At 39.7% G+C, this 18,989-nt stretch overlaps 1 protein-coding gene across 5 annotated transcripts; it reads right to left on the reverse strand.

The window, feature by feature from the left end:
* Positions 1 to 394: 394 nt before the first annotated feature.
* On the reverse strand, positions 395 to 8,470 carry LOC101761740 (putative disease resistance RPP13-like protein 1). 5 transcript variants are annotated; one of them, XM_012842816.2, is made up of 9 exons: positions 8,212 to 8,470; positions 7,956 to 8,028; positions 7,454 to 7,567; positions 6,902 to 7,379; positions 6,269 to 6,541; positions 5,850 to 5,930; positions 4,360 to 4,749; positions 1,161 to 4,013; positions 395 to 1,056 (listed from the first exon to the last, which is right to left on the reverse strand). In XM_012842816.2, exons 5-9 carry the CDS (start codon positions 6,482 to 6,484, stop codon positions 871 to 873), a joined length of 3,726 nt encoding a protein of 1,241 aa, XP_012698270.1. In that variant the 5' UTR covers positions 6,485 to 6,541; positions 6,902 to 7,379; positions 7,454 to 7,567; positions 7,956 to 8,028; positions 8,212 to 8,470; the 3' UTR covers positions 395 to 870. The 5 variants fall into 5 exon arrangements, with proteins under 5 accessions (XP_012698270.1, XP_012698269.1, XP_022678535.1 ...); XM_012842815.2 differs by having other exon boundaries at positions 7,956 to 8,102; XM_022822800.1 differs by having other exon boundaries at positions 7,934 to 8,102.
* Between the last annotated feature and the right edge of the window lie 10,519 nt (positions 8,471 to 18,989).

The following is an 18,989-nucleotide window of genomic DNA, read 5'->3' on the forward strand; positions in this document are numbered from 1 at the left end:
ACAAACTTGAAAGAGGCATTGTTGCATGTGAGCATTTATCTTTTTCCTCAACCCTTATGAGCAGGGTATACTTCCTTGCCAGATCCCAATATTCCATCCTGAAGGAATTCCAGACTGATAATCTTTGTGCGCTAACAAAAACCAAACCTACAAAATGATCTAATTGTACCCTCAAATATAATGTGATTACGGACAAAACCTTGTCTTCCAATTTCCTCAAATATGATAAGGGGTTGTTCCAGATTCTCTCCCTGTGACCAAGCCTATTTATAAGGGCAGTAAGAAGATCCTTTGACAGTCCATCCTTGAGGGGTTCTTTAAAACAATCAGTAGCCCTATCAAATTTTCCTTGTCGGCATAATCCATCAACAATTATCGTATAGGTGATTTCATCTGGAGCAATATTCGCTACTTTTGTCATGTACTCAAACATGTTTTCCACATCACTAGCACTCCCATGGTAGTAAGACCAATGGATGAGCATATTGTATGTCACAACATTTGCAGGAATCCCATGATTAAAAACCAGATTTTTTGCCACAGAAAGCTTCCCCTGATGCAACGACTATGAATCAAAATGTTGAACGTAACGTTTGGGATGATGCCTTTCTTGGTCATGTCTGCCAAGAGCTCCAGAATAGCCAACCATCCACCCATGTCACACAGTCTGCTCGTCACAGTATTGCTTGCAACAACAGCAGCACATCAATTTAACTCTGACGTTACTGCTTTTATAAAAAGTGTTAAAAAAAGCCTCCTTATCGTTCCTAGAACGACAGTCATAGATTGGTTACAATATAGGACATTGTGACATTTGGATGGTGTTGATCTGGCTCTTGTATGTTGAGGGTTTACGCTTCTCTTTTATGTTCAGCAAGCATCATCATTGTCAGCATTGTAATCGATGGCCATTCCACTTGATTGCCCGACTTCTAACATTCTCTCAAAGAAATCATCATCTTCGTCTTCACTGGAAACTTCGAAATCATCCTCGCTGTCATCCCTTAGTGCTTCAAGTACCTCTTGATCATAGCTTGCACCATCAGGTTCTTTGAACTGCGTTTGAAAGATCTCGATCAGTTATATTAGAGCAGCAACCAACAATTTTACAAACGAATATTAATTTGAAGACATCAGCAAGAAGCTACGTGTGCCTATACCTGATATTGAGGTTCTGACATTTGAGCTTGCTGCCACTCAGCCCATTCCTGCAATTGAGGACAATTTGTGACAGTAGATTGTTGAACCTTCTGTGGGAGTGGTTTTAAAGGAAGTTGCAAGTTTGGGCAATCTTTTATCTTCAGAATACCGAGGGATTCAACGCTACACAATCCATCTATAGAGAACAGCCGTTTGCATCCAGTGATAGCTAGTCCCTCAAGCTTTGGCAAGTTTTCAAGTTTGACCTCCTCTGCTTTTCTCAAGAAACAAACTTTTAATGTCCTGAGGAGTGGAAAATGGAGACAACTTAAGGTCTCTTCATCAATGTTGCCCTTCAAGACTAAGTGAGTGAGGCATGGAACAGCCGGTAGTCTAATCACCTTCTCACAGTTTATGATAACCAACTTCTTCAGATGGGATGGCAATTTCTGTGGAAGGACCCTCAATTCATTACTATCTTTGATTTTCAGCTCACGAAGGGAAGGGAAATCAGTTTCAGAAACTTCATACCACTCCACCCATTTTGGCATGTCCTCAAACTCTAGTTTCTCCAAAGCTGGGAATCGCTCCATGGAGTCCTGGCCATAGAACTCTTGCCCAATTCGCTCTACACATTCCATATGAATGATCACAAGTTCATGGAGTTGAGGCAGTTGGCCAAGAGCTGGAAGAAACTGGCATTTTTGCTTCCATAGAGTCACCTTGGCTAAACGTGAAAAGGCAGGATCCCCCAACCAGCTTGGATATTTGTAGCCACTATAATTAATTACCTCTAGCTCCTCGAGGTTCCTCTGCGGCTTTAAGCTCTCAAATACACCCTCATCCAGTTCTGGTGTTGATGTTGCATTATTCTGATTAACAATGTGCTCACATTCAGTAGCGTAGAATCCAGCAGACCAATCCAATCTCAGAATTTGCAAGTGCTTTTTACTGATCAGGTTTGCCGTCTGAGCATCATCAATGCTGGTCACTCGACCTAGACCTGTAATGCAAAGTTCTCCATGAATATTCACCAAATGATGTAGTTCAGCAATGTTGCAGTGCCAATTGCCTGTTCCAACACTATACCTCGTCAATGTTTTTAGCCTTCTTAACTTCCCAATTCCACTTGGCATGCATAGGGGAGACCAGAAATCTAAAAGGAGGTGCTGAAGGCTGACCAATTTCTGAATGTCTTGTGGAAGCTCTCCAAGCGTGTTGGTTCTCGCATCTAAAACCTTCAGGTAGTGTAGGCTGCAGATAGATTCAGGTAGCTTGGCAATTCGTGTTTGGAAAATACAGAGGTATCTCAGCAGCTTCAGTTCTCCTATTGACTCTGGCAATGACGTCAATGCACTCCGACTTAAATCTAAGGCTCTCAGATGTCGGAGACCCCTTAGATCCTCAGGAAGCATAACATTGATATGATGAGAGAACAACTTGGAGAAGCATCTTCTGTTATTTTTGAAAAGAGAAGAGTAATACCTTTTGTTATCATCCAAAGCATTTATAACTTGAAGTATCCTAAGACCTCTAGTAATTGGCAAGGTACGCAGGTCTAATATTGTATGATCTGAAGAACTCACAGCCAAGGATAAATATCTAAGATTTTGTGATGCGTCATTTAAGAACGGCATATATTGAGTGTCCAATTTCAAAATATCTTCACCTGAGACAAATTTGGTCAGATCAAGGAAAAGGTCGTGTATGGTGAAGCAATTGTGTCCTCCATCAAGTAGTACTCTCTGAACCATAGTTCTCTGCAACAAGTCATTAAAGTATCGATTGCCAATGTTCTCAAGGTGCCGATGCCTAGTCTGCTTAAGGATGCCCAAAGATATCCAGAGATATATGACATTCTCCTTCACGAAAATATGCCCCTTGGGGAACAGCGTGAAGAAAACAAAGCACCGTTTCAGGTGAATTGGCATACGGACATAGCTCAACTTTAAGGCTGGCAACACAGTATCCTCCCTCGTTGGTAAGTCCCAGTATTCAGAGTCCAATATATCACACCACGTCTCCTCATTTTCCTCAAAGCGAAGTGCGCTTCCAATTGCTCTGACTGCCAAAGGCAAGCCTCCACATTTCTGAACAATTTTTCTGCCAATTTCTTCAAAGGGTTTTTCTATATTTTGATCCAGGTCACAAAAGGCCATCTGCTTAAATAGTTGCCAAGATTCATCAAAAGGTAAGCAGCCCACATTGTAGGGAGGCATTGTCTGGATAATTGATGACACATTTACATTGCGGGTAGTTACAAGTATTGCCCCTAATTGTGCAGTAGACATCACCGATAGCAAGGCATCCCAAAGGTCCTTCCTTTCGCTCCATACATCATCAAGAACAAGTAAGAACTTTCTGCCAACAACTTGTTCCATCAGCATATACTCTAACTGGTCCAATTCTGTTATCTGACAAGGTTTCCTTGTAAATGACATGATAATTTTGCTCATGATGCTTTTAAGATCAAAGTTCTCTGATACATGGACCCATCCCATCAGGTCAAACTGCTTTGTGATCCTTTGATCATTGTAAACTATTTGAGCAAGTGTTGTCTTTCCTACTCCCCCCATTCCAATTATAGGAAGAACTGATGCATTATTTTCTCCACAAGCTCCATTCAGTGAGAGCAACAACTTGACTATGTTTTCCTTATCATCATCTCTGCCAATTACAGTGGGTTCATCAACATGTGGAGTAGTTAGCCTAGGCACAAAGTCTTCCTCCTCCTCCCTGAATGGCGCATCTGCCTCATCCAGATGAAGATCATTCCATGCCTTTGTGATCTCCTTAAATCTTTCCAGAATTCTTTTTACCCTGACAGCCAATTCATCTGGAACTGGAATCATCACAGGGTTTGTTTCTGGTTCCTGGAGTGAAATACTTTAGTCAAAATGGAATCTAATATCTATATTTGTATTCGTACCTTTAATTAATTTTAACCAGCACCAATAGAAGCTGCACTGGCCCTAATCTCTTTTATCTTGTCCTCCTCCCATTACAATACAACATGGCTTGATGGCTATCACTGCAGTTTCTATCCATAAGTTTGGTGTTTTGGGTTGTACTGTAGGAAATTTTTTGGCTACTGTTTTGTATTGTACTATGATTAGACCAATCATCTAAACCAAAACAGTTTGAACAGAATACTAGGTAATCAACATTCTTGTGATCAACAAATTAAAATTCAAGTGTCAGGGAAGCAACTGCAAGTACCTTCTTGTCGCCCTTGCGCTTGCGTTTACGTGTACTTCTGTCTTCATGAAGACTGTCTGGATCATCCATCCTACGACGCAGCAGCTCAAACTTGTACTCATCGATAGCATCCTGCGCATCATAGGCAAACTCCTGGAGCTCCCTCAATCGAAGCCTTCCAGACTCATCTCTGATGCTATCCTCATCTATTGCCTCCAGTGTGCGCTGGACTGATGCCATCCTCCTCTGCAGCATCTGCACATCTCTGATTGCAGAAGTCTGTTGCTCATCAGATGAAGATGATGGCCCAATCGGTGCAGAAACCAAGGAAGCAAGCTTGCTTGCTGTCCACTTGATGATTCCAGATGCAATCAGACCAGCCATCTCTCCACTTCTGCTCCTTCCTGCTAGCTGCAAGAATTTGAGTTGACCAGGCTATAGGATGGGGCTTGCAACCACAAATCACACTTAAAAGTTAGTACAAAGTTAGGTCTGGAGTCTGGAGAGTGTTGACTTTGCTGTATGATAGAGCAATGCGTTCAAGGCACCTTAATTGTTTTTGTACCATTGCACATGGAGGCTTGTACTTGTATTGACCAAATTTGTCTGTTCTTTTAGTGGCCCAAGGCTAGTTTTTGTAAACTGGTTTTCAGCTGCCGGACTCATAGTAATATATGTTATGGTAGGCTCTATGCCAAATCAAAACTTGAAAATAAAGCAGAGAGGAATTCTGCTCCGAGCCTGAATTGACTTCTTGTCTTGATTTATCATCAATTAAGATTCTCGTATTTTGTTAGTCAACGAGAGAAAATTGAAGATAAGATTTTACATTTATGAAGAATAGTTACAATAAGTGCATCTAAAGTTTTCAGAACATTTTGCAATAATTTGGCACAGAACGTGAAGTTTTGTGTACATCTTAACATCTCTACCATATATGGTGCTTGGAAGTATTCCCATGCACCCATATGCGTTGATAATTATGTTTATTGATATTGCTATAAAACTTACAACGATGTCACACCAACTGCAGCGTTGCTGCCAATTTGTTATACTATGCAAAGTTGACAACGCTAACCGTACATAGGAGAGATGCAGGTAGCGTCACAGCACGCACTAGGAATAATTCAAATGCTATGCCACATGTGTGCTTGCTCATACATCGACAAAAAGACAAGAGCATGAGAATGAGACATGCTACTTGAACGAGTTCTCAATGTCGATTACGAAGCGGTATTTCACATCTCGATTAACAAGCCTTTTGAGAGCCTCATTGATATAATCTATCTTGATGATCTCAATCTGCGGATAGATTTTGTTCGCTGCACAGAAGTTAACCATTTCCTGGATGTCTTTTGTACCTCCAACAATACTACCAGACAAGGTCCGCGCACTTAAAAAAGAAACTCAGGTTAAATCTGAATGACTTAGCTTCTGTTACCAAGATTAAGGCTTGCAGGATGCACTTTGATCTCACTTGGAAAGCACACTACTGCCATCACACCACCAACCTTAAGAAGTGAGAGATATGGATCAAAAGGATGGTCACCCAAAGCAGCGTCAACTATGAAGTGAAGAGAGTATTTCAGGGACTGCAAAAGCAGATCATATAGTCACAATCAGCTGTTGATTAAATGGAACAAGCAATATTTAGCAACATAACTTCATTCTCAGCATAGGAGAACTATTCATGGCCATATGCAGAACTGGGCGCCCAGATCGGAACCAAGTAGCAAAACAATGAGAAAGATAGCAATCTACTGATCTGCTGCAAAAGTAACGTGATTTGCTTGTATCTCTAGCAATAAATGAAGAAACAAAAAAAGCTTTTCCCACTAAAAAGAAATACCAACTTTCTCATCATTTTGCTATTAATAAAAAAGTATGTGAAGAAAAACGTGGCATATCAGGTACATTATATGTGCAGTACCTCCATCTGCTGTGTGTTTGATGATATAACAAAATTATCTGCTCCAAGGATGTTGATGGCTTCATCTCTCTTCGATTCACTCGTACTGAAAACTGTGACCTTAAGGCCAAAGTCTTTACCAAATTTCACTGCCATGTGACCCAGTCCACCAAGTCCAATGACCCCTAGTGATTTTCCAGGTTGGTTCATATTGTGTCGCATCATTGGAGTATACATAGTGATTCCAGCACATAGAAGAGGTGCTGCCTTTGCCCTGGTATTTTGAAGCAGTACCTGAAACATCAATGAATCAACAGAAGATGTGATTTCCTTGTCAGACAAGTAGTGTTGACCAGCATCAAGATGCCAACAATATTCTTATATGGACCTATATATTATATTTTTAATCATGCATTGATTTTGCTGAAAATGTTTCCGCAGCAATGACACACAAATTTTAGTCACCTCTCATAAGAAACTAGATAGCATCATGAATATGACACCGTATGATCAAATCAGTGAATGAAATTACAGAGGAACAAAAGAACTTGTCAGTGCGACCTATATATACTGCCTGTTTTCATCTCTAAACCTAGTTTTTATCAAATTCAAGAAATCCTGTTTGAGCATCCAAATAAAATGGTACTGTCATACCTTTCATGGATTACAATGTGAGTGGAGTAACCCCCCTTTGTGACAGTGCCATCTTTATCAATGCCATTGAATGTATAAACTGATTTTGGGCAATAGTTCTCTAGAGAGCTATTGCAGTGCAGACGCGCTGATAGCGCGATGGTAGAGCGCCCAGGTGTGGCGCTCCCCACCAGGGTTTGAATCCTGGCGCTGCAGGGTCGTACACCCACCTCCTGGACTGTAACAGAGCAGCGGACTCCGTGGCCGCCAATGAAGCGAGCGCGCGTGAGATCTCTGCCTGCTTTCCGGGTTTGGTGGGCCCCTATCTTAAGGCGAAAGTCAAGGGGACGTCTCTCCCCTTGATCGAGTCTTTAGAGAGCTATTGCAGTTCTCACAATCTCAGCATGAGGTCACGTAGGTTCCGATGCCTATATGGTCACCCACTTTAAAGCCTTTGACATCTGAACCAACCTCAGTTACAACTCCAGCTATCTCGTGCCTGCACAAATTAATATTAATGACAAATATATTCACAAACATCATTTTTAGATATACTGGTCTGAAAAGGCTTACCCAGGAACCAAAGGATATTTAGAATCATTGTGCATATTCTGTGTCCAAACAACGTCGGCATAACAGACTCCACAGTGTGTGATCTTCAATGAAACATCGCCGCTTTGCACTGCTCTGAAAACATAAGAAGATGTCATGAAAACAAAACCACTGAGCTAACTGCACAAAAGACGAGCTTGTTCCTATCTGCACCCAAATTTCTGCAATGTCAGCAGACCTAAAATGTCCATTCATTGAAGCATCAGTTTCATGGCTTAGTTTGATACACACGACAAGCAGAAATACCTGCAATACTTGTTCCCCCACTTGATATATGCTCACTTAGAAACAGGCATGAAAGAAACACACTGAAAACCAAACACATAATGTACACATAAAGGCATGGGAACAATTCGGACCATAGATAGGTATTCCATTCCATCCATGAAGCCTAACGCAGCAAGGAGATAGTAATAAAAATGAAAACTGAATTTTTTTCACCAGATCAGGAGGTGGAAGCCACCTGCGGTCGAACTTGTATGGCGAGAGAACTCCAGAAGGATCTCTCGCTGCCCAAGCATTGCAGTTGCCGTCCCCTGATTCAGAAGCCATGCGAACCGAACTCCAGAATCAATAGGAGCCAGGTCAGTGAGCAGAGAAAGACTCGGCTCTAACAGAAGCAGAGAGAGGGTAAATTTCAGATCGCACATGGTAAATAAATAAGCAACGATCCAAGCAAGCCTGGGCAAAGAGAGACAAGAATCGAGAGGAACCCTCACCTGGCTCCGGGTCGATTCCTTCCGCACCGGCCGGTCCCCCGACTTCCCTGGATGCACTGGCGGCCGGTCGGCCGTCGGCGGGGTGCGGAGAGGACCCCACTGCGTGCGAGGAGCCTACAGGGGAGGACGAAGACGCGGGTGGGCCTGGGTCGCACCACGCCTCTGGATTGGATGGATGATTGGAGACGGTGGCGAAAGCGGTGACGTCCAGTCCAGTGGAACGAACCGTCAGTCAGGTTGACTGAGCGGCGCATCCGTCATCAGCGCGCGCGTTAATCCATTTACAACTTGCTTGCATCTTGACGTCTCTCTCTTCCCATCCCACCCGGGGACCCTATCTCCCTTAAGCACCAAGGGCTACTTTGGAAGCACGGGCTGATTAGCCCGGGGAAAATATGTTCGTGGCAAATAAACAATAAAATAAAAATTAAAATCAGTGTTGATCACGTAATAGCAACAACAACACTTCACAAGTAAAATTGATTTATTCAAGCTTATTTCATTGCCTTCGTATAGCAGCAAGATTAATCGATTTCTTATTACAAACAGTAATAAACACAAGATTAATCGATTTCTTATTACAAACAGTAATAAACAAAAGGTGCAAAGGGAAGGTAGCAGAAAGGCCTAGTTGGAATCTCTATGATGGTATATTAGGAAACACAATGCAAATATGAAACATCACCATGTCGATCTATATGGAGTATGGCCATCTGATCTTTCTGCATATGATTTGTTGTTAGGTAGAGGCAAGATTGATTCAAGGCATGAAACAATACATCCCTGCCTCAATTATGTGTTGCACAAGAACACATAGAGCTATCAATTACCTGAATAATTGGGTATGTATTTTCTTTCATCAGAACAGCAATAGACATGCCCAATTATTCAGGTTTCTAGCATGCACCGAAAGTTGATCAAAGAAAAAAAAAGGAGCCAAGGGCATATGATTACCACTTGGTGCTCAACAAATCATTCAGGATGGTATAGGCCCTGTTTGTTTCCGCTTATAAGCGGCTTATCGGTGGAAATAAGTGATAATCCTGCCAAACGCTTTGCTTATTTCCACCGATTCTCGCTTCTGTGGTAAGCCGCTTCAGAAATTTGAACTACGAGAAGCGAAAAGCGAGAAGCGAGAAAATCTTCGCTTAGATTATAATCCAAGCGTGGCTAGAAGAAGCGTATACAAATAGGGCCATAATATGCAAACAAGGTACATGAGTAAAATGAAAAACATCTATCCAGAGCATATTTTTGTTCAATGCAGTGCAAAATCCAGTGTGCAAAACCACCTTCGGAAACTCACAGCACACAGCAAATGGAAGGAAAGGTAAAAAAATGAAACCCAGATACCATCCAACAGTCCATTTCCACAGCAGAAAACAAATAGGTTATGTTTCACATCTGCTAGCACAAATCATAACTTACTAAGCTCAAACTATGACCTATTGCATTACATCTGATCTTTTTGGCATGCTAGCAGGCAGCTGCACCACAACAACAAAAACAACACTGTATAGATGGGTTTTGAGGAATTTTCTAATTATCCAACTAAACTCTTTTTCTTTTTTCGTATTGTCAAATTCACTTATAAAAACAAGTCATAAGATATGTTGCAGACTAGAGATGTGATATGAGATTATTTTCACTAATATATCCCATTTCAACATTTCCATATAAAGATATCTGCACTAAGAACCGCTATACATAGCTACTCAGGCTGCACTAACATACAGATATAATATTATTAATTATTTATTAGATAGTATATAGATTGTAAAAATATTAATATGAGAATGCTTAAATAACATGAGTTGATATGACTAGTATACATGCCCTATAGTTGTAAGAATTCAGAACTGTCAGAACTGTCGGCAAGTGGGTATCCTCTATAAGTAGGCAGGAAAAAGCATCAGTACATCTATAAGTAAAATTGATTATGACTTACTTTCATGGCAGACTATACTGGAAGTCATGAGATAATTGGCAAATACATTCACAAAGTCAACAGCTTGAAAACAAACAATGAAGCTGGAAAATTAAATAGCCATATATACATCAGCATATATAGCTTAGCTTACATACAAGCAGAAGCAGGCATAAATTGTGCTACCAGGTTACTGCTCGGAGGGAAGAAATAATATGTATTCCAGGAATTAGAATCCTCTTCTATGGGAAAATTTCAAAAATATAGTGGAAAGCACATCTCCTGCAGGCTATATACCCAAATCTATCTTCAAGTTCAGAACCTCTGCTGCAGGTTTCCATTCTTGATCTAATCAAATTCAGTTCTGAAGACATTCAGTACTACTCAACAGATGAACTTATCCCAGCTCAGTAATGACAAGCACATCCACAAATGTAGCTTACATACAAGCAGAAGCAGGCATACAGTGGAACCTCTAATCAAACAACTTCTTATTCTCCTACTAGAAAGGACATCTCCTGCTGGCTCTGTACCCTAATCCATATTCAACTTCGTAACCTCTACTCAAACAACTTTTCATTCTTGGTTTTGAATCAAATCAGTTTCAAAGACATATATTCAGTACTAGTCAACAAATGAACATATTACCAGCTAATTAATAATAACTCAAAACATGAGCATAGACTAGGGTGCAAGAAATTTATAAGATGCATGCAACGACTATATTATAGAAACAGGTCATCATAACCCAAACCTAAACAAGGCCTAAAATATGGCACACCAGGAACATCAAGCCTGCACATGTACTACAAGCTATGGAGTAGTACATTACACAGCAAAGCAAGTGACGTATGGCAGGCAAAGTAAAAGATGCATCTCATTCTCTCATCTAGGAGCATGGTCAGATTGAGATGTGATCTAAATTGAACTGTCAAAGGAAACAAATGGCTCAAAACACGAGCACCACTGGAGAGGCTTACCTAGGTCAAGAATGTCCGATGAAAAGACGAAGAAGGGTGGATCTTGGGTCTGGCAGCTTTGAAGTCACCAAGATCTAAAAGAAATCGAATTAGCAAGAGGAGTACAAGCCCTAGGTAATAGGAGAGGAGGGGAACTCACGTGCTGAGGAGGAAGACGCACCGACGCCACCACGGTGGATGCGGAGGTGGTGGCCAAGGGGCAGGCGTCATCGCAGATCGGAGACGGAGAGGTGGCGCCTGGACAGGGAGACGGAGTAGCGGTGGAGTATCGACGGGAAGGCGGAGGGGGCGGCACTTGGACGGTGGAGGGGTGGCACTTGGACGGCGGAGGGACGGCAGTGCCTGGACGGAGGTAGGGTGGCGGCGCCTGGGCGGCGCAGGGATGAAGGCAGGGCGACGAGGACGCGATGCGGTCGCGAGCGCTCGGGAATAGCCGCCCAGACCCTAGAGGTGGGAAGGAGCTAGCCCGCGGAAAAGGAAAGGGATAGGGTAGAGCTCCCCTGGCAAATGGGCTTCCAAAAGGCAGGTTAGATTGACCCGTGGCCGGAGGGTCGCGTGGGATCAGCAGGGATTTGAGTTCCCAAAGTGACCCTAAAAGCATAAACTCCATTACACCGAAATTTAAAGTCCACATCAACATTTCAACATATTGAATTCAACATTTTTTAAAAGTTAGAACAGCATTTAAAAATACTACATTCAACATTTTATAAAACATATATCAATATTTTTTAAAGAAATACTACATTCAAAAAAAAATCAAACCTATTTCAACATTTTAAAAAATAGATTCAACATTTTTTCAAACAAAGGTTAACATTTTTAAAATGTTCTGGTTTCTTCTTCTTCTCCGGCGACAGTGCACACCGGCAATAGCAATGCGGGAGGCCACGGTGCGGCGGCGTTGGACAGCATGACAAGGGTCGGCATGAGGGGGCTACGGTAGGGCAGTGGCGCCGGTCAACGTCAGTCGGGCTGCCACGGGGCAAGCGGGTGGCGGTGGCGGTGGCACAAGCAGGCTAAGATTATGGTTAGGGAGATGGGCGCATCCAACGGACGAGAGGATTCATGCACTAATCTTAAACATCGGAGGATGAATAGGAAAATATCTACCGAATGATGGTGATCCCACCCTTCTTCCTTTCAAGCGGCCAGTCTGGCCCACCTCGAGGGACCCGGTATTTTGGTAAAATTGGTCCGGTCATTTTGGTTCTTTTAAATTTTGGTCTTCCGAAATTGATGTTATATTCTCCTTCTTCCAAATTATAGGTTAATTTGACTTTATTCTAGGCCAATCAATTTTTAATTTTGATCAAATTTATAGGAAGAAAGTACCACAAACTATAACGTCTAATTATTTTATTAAATCCATCATGAAATATATTTTGATATTGCATTTACATGGTATTTAGAAATTAATATATTTTCTAATGACTTGTTAAAATTTGAATCAAATGGAGCAAAAATTAGTTTGACAAATAATTCAGATACCCGTTCCTTTCTCTTTTTTTATTACGCAACTAACCGCTTGGCTGCTTCGGTGATTACGATTTGAAACGGATGGTGTAAAATTTAATCTAACAACCACAGTGTTACTAGTTGCTCATCTGCAATTTTGATGAATGATGGACGGTGCCTGCCCAGTCATCAACAGAACAAACAAAGCCTAAATTTATCAAAAAAAAAGAACAAACAAAGCCTAAAAACATAGTTTGGAGCTTTGGCGTACTTTGGTTTTTCAGTAAATTAATCGACACAGCAAACAAAAATTTGATCTTTGAACAAACTACCAACAAAATACACACACCACGAGGACCAAGATTCGGTGGTTTCGAGCTCGGTCCTGGACTCCCGGTCACCAACCATGCGAGCGGGAGAGGAAGTCATGCATGTCCAAGCGCTCGTCAGAGCTCAGAGTCTGCTCGGCGTTGTCTGGGATGGAGATCAACGATCACTCATAGCATGTTTGTTGCCGCTGGTCAGGCTGCAGGAGAGAGGTTCTGTCATAGGATCGCACGGCACACTCGCCACTCAGCCGCTTCCGGCGTGTCATGGAGATACGGACTACTATTGATGGACTTTTAACTAGTTTTTTTAGGACGACTTTTAACTAGTTTTTTTTGGACGACTTTTAACTAGTTGGACATCAAGTGAGTGTATACGTGATTCAACTACAACCAAATAAATCTACATTAAAAAAATTCTAAGCATGCAAGAAGAATCCAAGATGACACTTTATATTTTCTATGCGAAACAATACAAACACGGTCACATGGCCGCCCACATTCACGCACGCACGCTCACCGCTATAAATGTGCATACCATTTTTCAAAATGCATTCAAAGGTTTTATTTAAGCATGAAAAATTATCTTTCATCTAAATGCAAATGGGGAAAACAAATAAAATATAACCACTGCTTGCATCATCAAAGTTTAGATAGCAGGATCAAACAAACATATCGACAACTGCCTAAGCACGGTAATCACATTGTTTTATTAAACATGCATGGTGAACATGGAGTTATGAATTATATTTAAAATATCAGGTTCGTATTGAGTTTAATAGAAGCATTAACCATTAATCTGCAGCAACACATGTCACATGGCTTAATCTAACTTAACTATTACAATTTTTATTTCTTCCTGTAAGAACAGGACACTAAGAAATAGAACAAAATACAACACCATAAGTGTTGGTGAAATTTAATTGTGATATCTTGTGCGAGCAGTTTCTTTAGTCTGCATCCTGATTGTGCATGCACCTCCTTTTCAGTCCTGGTTTTTTGGGGGCCTTGTTGTTGGATGGTTGATAGTCCTTGAACTGGTTGCTTCTTTGCCCGTAGCCTTCTTCCTTATGATGTTTTCTTCTTCCAGCTCATATGGAGAATCTGAGCCACTTGAGGTGTCACCATCTTGCGCAAGGGTAAAGCAGACATAAATTAATTGTCAGAGAATGGAAGCAGAAAACACAACAGCACACATTACATGCGTTGATCTTTTTCTCAATGGAAACATGAACGTTGTTGACTACCATTTTATTTTTATGCAAACATACATGTAATTTGTTAGTAGGAAAATATATTCAATGATCTCACATACACGCTATCTAGTTACACATATGTAAATGGATTATCAGATGAGGCATGCCTTTTCTCACTTTTAATCTAGTTGGTGTTGCATGCATCTAATCAGATCAATTGTACTACTCCCTTGGTTCCAAGTTGTAGGTCGTTTTAGCTTTTTTAGATTCATAGATATTATTATGTATCTATATATAGTGTACGTCTAGATGCATAATAATATCTATGAACCTAGAAAAGTCAAAACGACTTGCAATTTGGAATGGAGGGAGTAGTATATATGCAATTGAGGTTGTATATAATCATTAAGAAAGGAAAACATGGAACTAAGAAGGCTGGGATGTGTGAAATCAGTTGACTTATACCATATGGCTTTATACTAACACAAGGTAAGTGGTTGGAACAATATAATGTGACTTGATGACTAAATAGAGCATATAGAACATAAATGAAATACTTTAAGAAACATGTACTCTTTTTATGTCAAGTAAGTATTCTAATGTTTCATTATTGGGGTACCTAAGTTGGTTATAAGATACCTAAGCCTACTCATGTTTACAAACTTGCATAACATAAGGAAAGAAGTATAAAAGATAAGAGGAAGTGCACACATGTATAAAATTTATGATAATAGCAACAAATGTAGGAACTTACCATTCTTTTTATTTTAATCATACTCTATTTGTAATTTTCCTTGAGATGATCTTGTGGCCTTTTGATAAGGCGTCTCATTTATTATCCCTCTACTACGCAAACTTTCATGCTTCCAGGAGAAAAAATTAATCAATTATTTTAATACATTAGAAACACTTATAATATATTTGCAATATCAAATGTTTCCTTACTATGGGAGGGACTAAAATAAACTGAATTTGCACCACAATATGTACTAAATATTTCATGTTCTTTAAGCATGCACAATTACAATATAATGATAAATTCAATTCTCAAATTCCATGATATGGGGAAAACTAATAAGACAACCACCGCCTTTCTTAACAAGTATGGTAAATGTTACATTGCACAATAGCAGTAAGCTCATGATTAATAAATTCTGGAACTGGGATGATGAAATGGGTCAAATTAATTCTGGGTACCTATATATACATGATTAGGAGGCATGGACTTTTCATGCTCTTAACAATGGTAAATGATTAGCTTAATTATGGTAGCATATAAGTGGCAAGGAAAACAAAGACACAAATTTTGGAGGCTAGAAAAGTAAATAAATAATGCTATATTAGATATCTAGAAAAAATCACTTTCTTTATTTTTATGATGATTTGCAAAATGCAAGTAACTGGGAAAAAATAATGTAATGGTGATTTTCTTTAGGTAAAGAAAACCTCAATAGAACAATTACCAAGTCTACAGACTTGTCAAAAGAGTACAAGTCATGAACACTTATCCTTTGAATAAAGCCGTGCTTGGGTACATTTCCAGTTTCAATTATCCTTTGAATAAAGCCGTGCTTGGGTACATTTCCAGTTTCAACAAGGTAAAGTGCATATTTCAGTGTACGCATTGTGTAGGAACTAGTAGGATCTGTGTAATACTACATGATAAGATAAATAATGATTACAAAATCAAGCTATACTCTTTTTATCCTATGATGCAAAATCATGAATCATATTATTTACCGGATCTTTCCTTGTTAATCCTTCCTTTGTCTTTCTAAATGCTAGCTCTTTTACCCATCCTTCAGGCAATCCACTTGGGTGAAAGTCCACTATTGCAAGTAGCTGCAAATACAAAAAAGGAGAAAATAAGAAAAAAAATCATTCAAAGATATGATGTGTTCTTTAGGTAAGAAGTTATAGCAAGAGCCACATGTTATCTTTAGAACTGATATCACATTGTCCATTTATATCATACCGGGAGATGATTCGCCCATTAATATAGAGTATAACATCTTGTTTTGATAGCAGTCGCACTCCAGTCTTTTTGCAAACATAAAAATGCAAAGAAAATCATATTGACAGTCAATAATAGTTATCAAAATATGTATTAATATTTTTTACTGACACACCAAACAATTTGCACTTGGTACCTATGTTTATTCCATTAGTTATGAGTCCACAAGGCAGCATATAGCTTTCTTTATAATAAGTTACTCGAAGGCGAGACAATGAGTAAGAGTATTACAACAATTGACTAAAGAAACATTAAACAAATACCCCCTCACTGAATATGCAATACATAGAAAGCAAAGAATACAAGATATTATACTAAACTTCAAAATATGGCAATAATTCTTTCATAAACAGGTATTGCCTACCCCACCTATATGTGTATACAGTTGTACTCAATGCCTTGAAAAATTCCTATTCATTATTGGCATAAACTCATATCAAACGAAATGGTGGATACCACTGAATGTTTGTACTTGACAATTGTATTACAAACAAAAATGTATGTGTATCATGTGTATTCATGATAGTTCTGAAAGGAAGAAACTTCTTGCATGAAGTATATCCTTATTAATTTTGTGTATATATTTTATTTACACACTATAACTAATAAAATATCACCAATGTGATCCACACATACACATAATATTCAAATGATATAAATTCCCGGCATAACAACATACATCATATTGTTTTATGCATGTTACAACTTACATATGACAATACTATCCAAGAGCCAATTCCACATCTTAGAGCTTGGGATTTTTCTAGTTTTCATGTAACAACTCATATGCAAATAAAAGAACATTCCAATAATGCACAAGTTATCTTAAAATCATCATTGACATTAGAGCATCCAAGTAAAGAAAAACAAATAGAATATAGAACATATATTAAATATCAAGCAAGGTAAAAACTGACCAAGTCATGGCTTTATACCTTATACATCTTGTCCATCTTCTCACCACCAACTCTGATCTCCATCACCCACCCCTTTGGAAGCCATTATCGTTCTTTCCGTGAGATGCCAACATAACAGATATAGCATCATGTCCAAAATAAAAATTCAAAACATCAAAGATTGTATCCGTGCACCTAAAGCGTGCTTTCCACACCACATTCCTTTATTTCTAGTATACGCTCATATGTCTGAGAAAAAAGGTACTCCAACACCTCTGACTTCTTGGAGAATGTGCGATCTGATATAGGAGAAGTATAATACTACATTATAATCAGTTGAAAAGTTTAATGAAAAATCACGAACCTCGTACCAGAAAAGTAACAATCAGATGCAAATTATGTACATGAGAAAATTCATACTCAATTGATGGTGCCATCTTCAGCACGGTAGACTTCCATGATCCAACCATCAAGGAGCCAATCTGGTGGCTCTGCTAATGCCTCAATATCCTCTTCATCTTCCTCATTCGTAGCAATTGGCTACTTTGCCTCCTCCTCATCTGACACCATAGTCAAAGGCTTGTCATCCATTTGTCAAGGAGGGTTTGGCTACGATATTCCTTCATATGGGTACTGCTTGTTTGGAGCTCTCAAAGCAAAGGGTGAGTTGATCGATGGGCTATTTAAATTAATCAAGATAACATCTAGTGCTAGCTGGCATCCACCACAACTGGAAAATACGTAGCTATTTCATAAGGAATAGCTCAAAGATTCCTTTGAAGATCTAAAATATAGTGTACTATCTCGGTCAAAAAGATAGTGTAACGTCTAATTCCTTTAATGTTATAGATTATCCCAATTTGAAGTATAGTTGCTCACCTCCAACAATTTTCAGCACTAGCTCTAATATGTTTACGTGGCACCTCCACACCAATGATAAATAAAGCTAACTGACGTGTACTTTTGGAGGTAGCCTATCAATACATGGAATGTAAAAATATGAAGGAGGGTGACACAACGAGTGTGGTGTGAGCCTTCCAAGTTGGTAAGTTGAAGATACCTCATATTACTAGATGGAATTCCATGTACATAGCCTCATATTGTAAGCTGGAATTCCATGTACATAGTTGTATCATAGAGTATACTATGTAACAAACATATTAAGAATAAGGATAACTTACAAATAACTTATTTACGTATGATTTCCTCAAAAAAATTTGTATTCATTAATTTGTCTATTAGTGTGCACAATCTTTAATGATCTGGTGTAGTTTAAGGGATTTTTGTAGTAGCTGAATTTGAAACTGCGTGATTGCTTCAGTAGCTGCACCCTAGCCTGGCCCAAGAGAGTACCTAGGCCAACACGCGCCTGGTTGGGACAGTGTATAATGTTGAGTTGGCGCGGTGTTTGGATTCCTACCAGCGAGGGACATGTTAGGTGGTGCCGGTGTTCAATTGGATGGACGGCTTGCATGTCGGGCACACGGAGCTTGTATTTGGTTAGTTGCATGAGTCCTTTGTTTGGTCACCATGGCTGGGGTGGTGAGAACACATGTTGAGGTCGGGGAGGGGAGCGGAGATTTTGCTATGTCCTAGAGGCAGTGTGCATGATGGATGAATAAGTCTTATACATTTGGGAGAATATGAACTAAATGCATCACTTTTAGTGTTGAAGGATATAAATTGCACCAATGTACTAATACTAGCATGAATAGTAAAATAAGGTTGATGAAAAGCTGAACAAAGATAACTACATCTCTATACTGATTAAACCATTAATTAGCCATTACATGAGGACCTTGGTTGGGGTATCATCTTAGTTTTCTTTTAATCCTTTGGTGTTGTATCCAAAGAAGGCGTTCAATTCAGCTATGGCTCTTTCTCTACCAGTGTAACTTTTGAGCATTTGTTAGGGAATTCCACTACCTTCTCTTGGCATGATTGCCAAGTAGCATTAACCTAAGTTGTTGACTGTTGAAGA

Source organism: Setaria italica, chromosome IX, assembly GCF_000263155.2.
Source record: "Setaria italica strain Yugu1 chromosome IX, Setaria_italica_v2.0, whole genome shotgun sequence".
NCBI classification, from domain to species: Eukaryota; Viridiplantae; Streptophyta; class Magnoliopsida; order Poales; family Poaceae; genus Setaria; species Setaria italica.

Bases quoted from the DNA above. Each gene is read 5' to 3' on its own strand.
- LOC101761740 (XM_012842818.2), bottom strand. From the start codon at position 6,484: ATGTATACTCCAATGATGCGACACAATATGAACCAACCTGGAAAATCA. The intron at 5,931-6,268 runs GTACTGCACATA...CTGCTTTTGCAG, and splicing joins CAAACACACAGCAGATGGAG to TCCCTGAAATACTCTCTTCA. The intron at 4,750-5,849 runs GTTGGTGGTGTG...AAATTCTTGCAG, and splicing joins CATATCTCTCACTTCTTAAG to CTAGCAGGAAGGAGCAGAAG.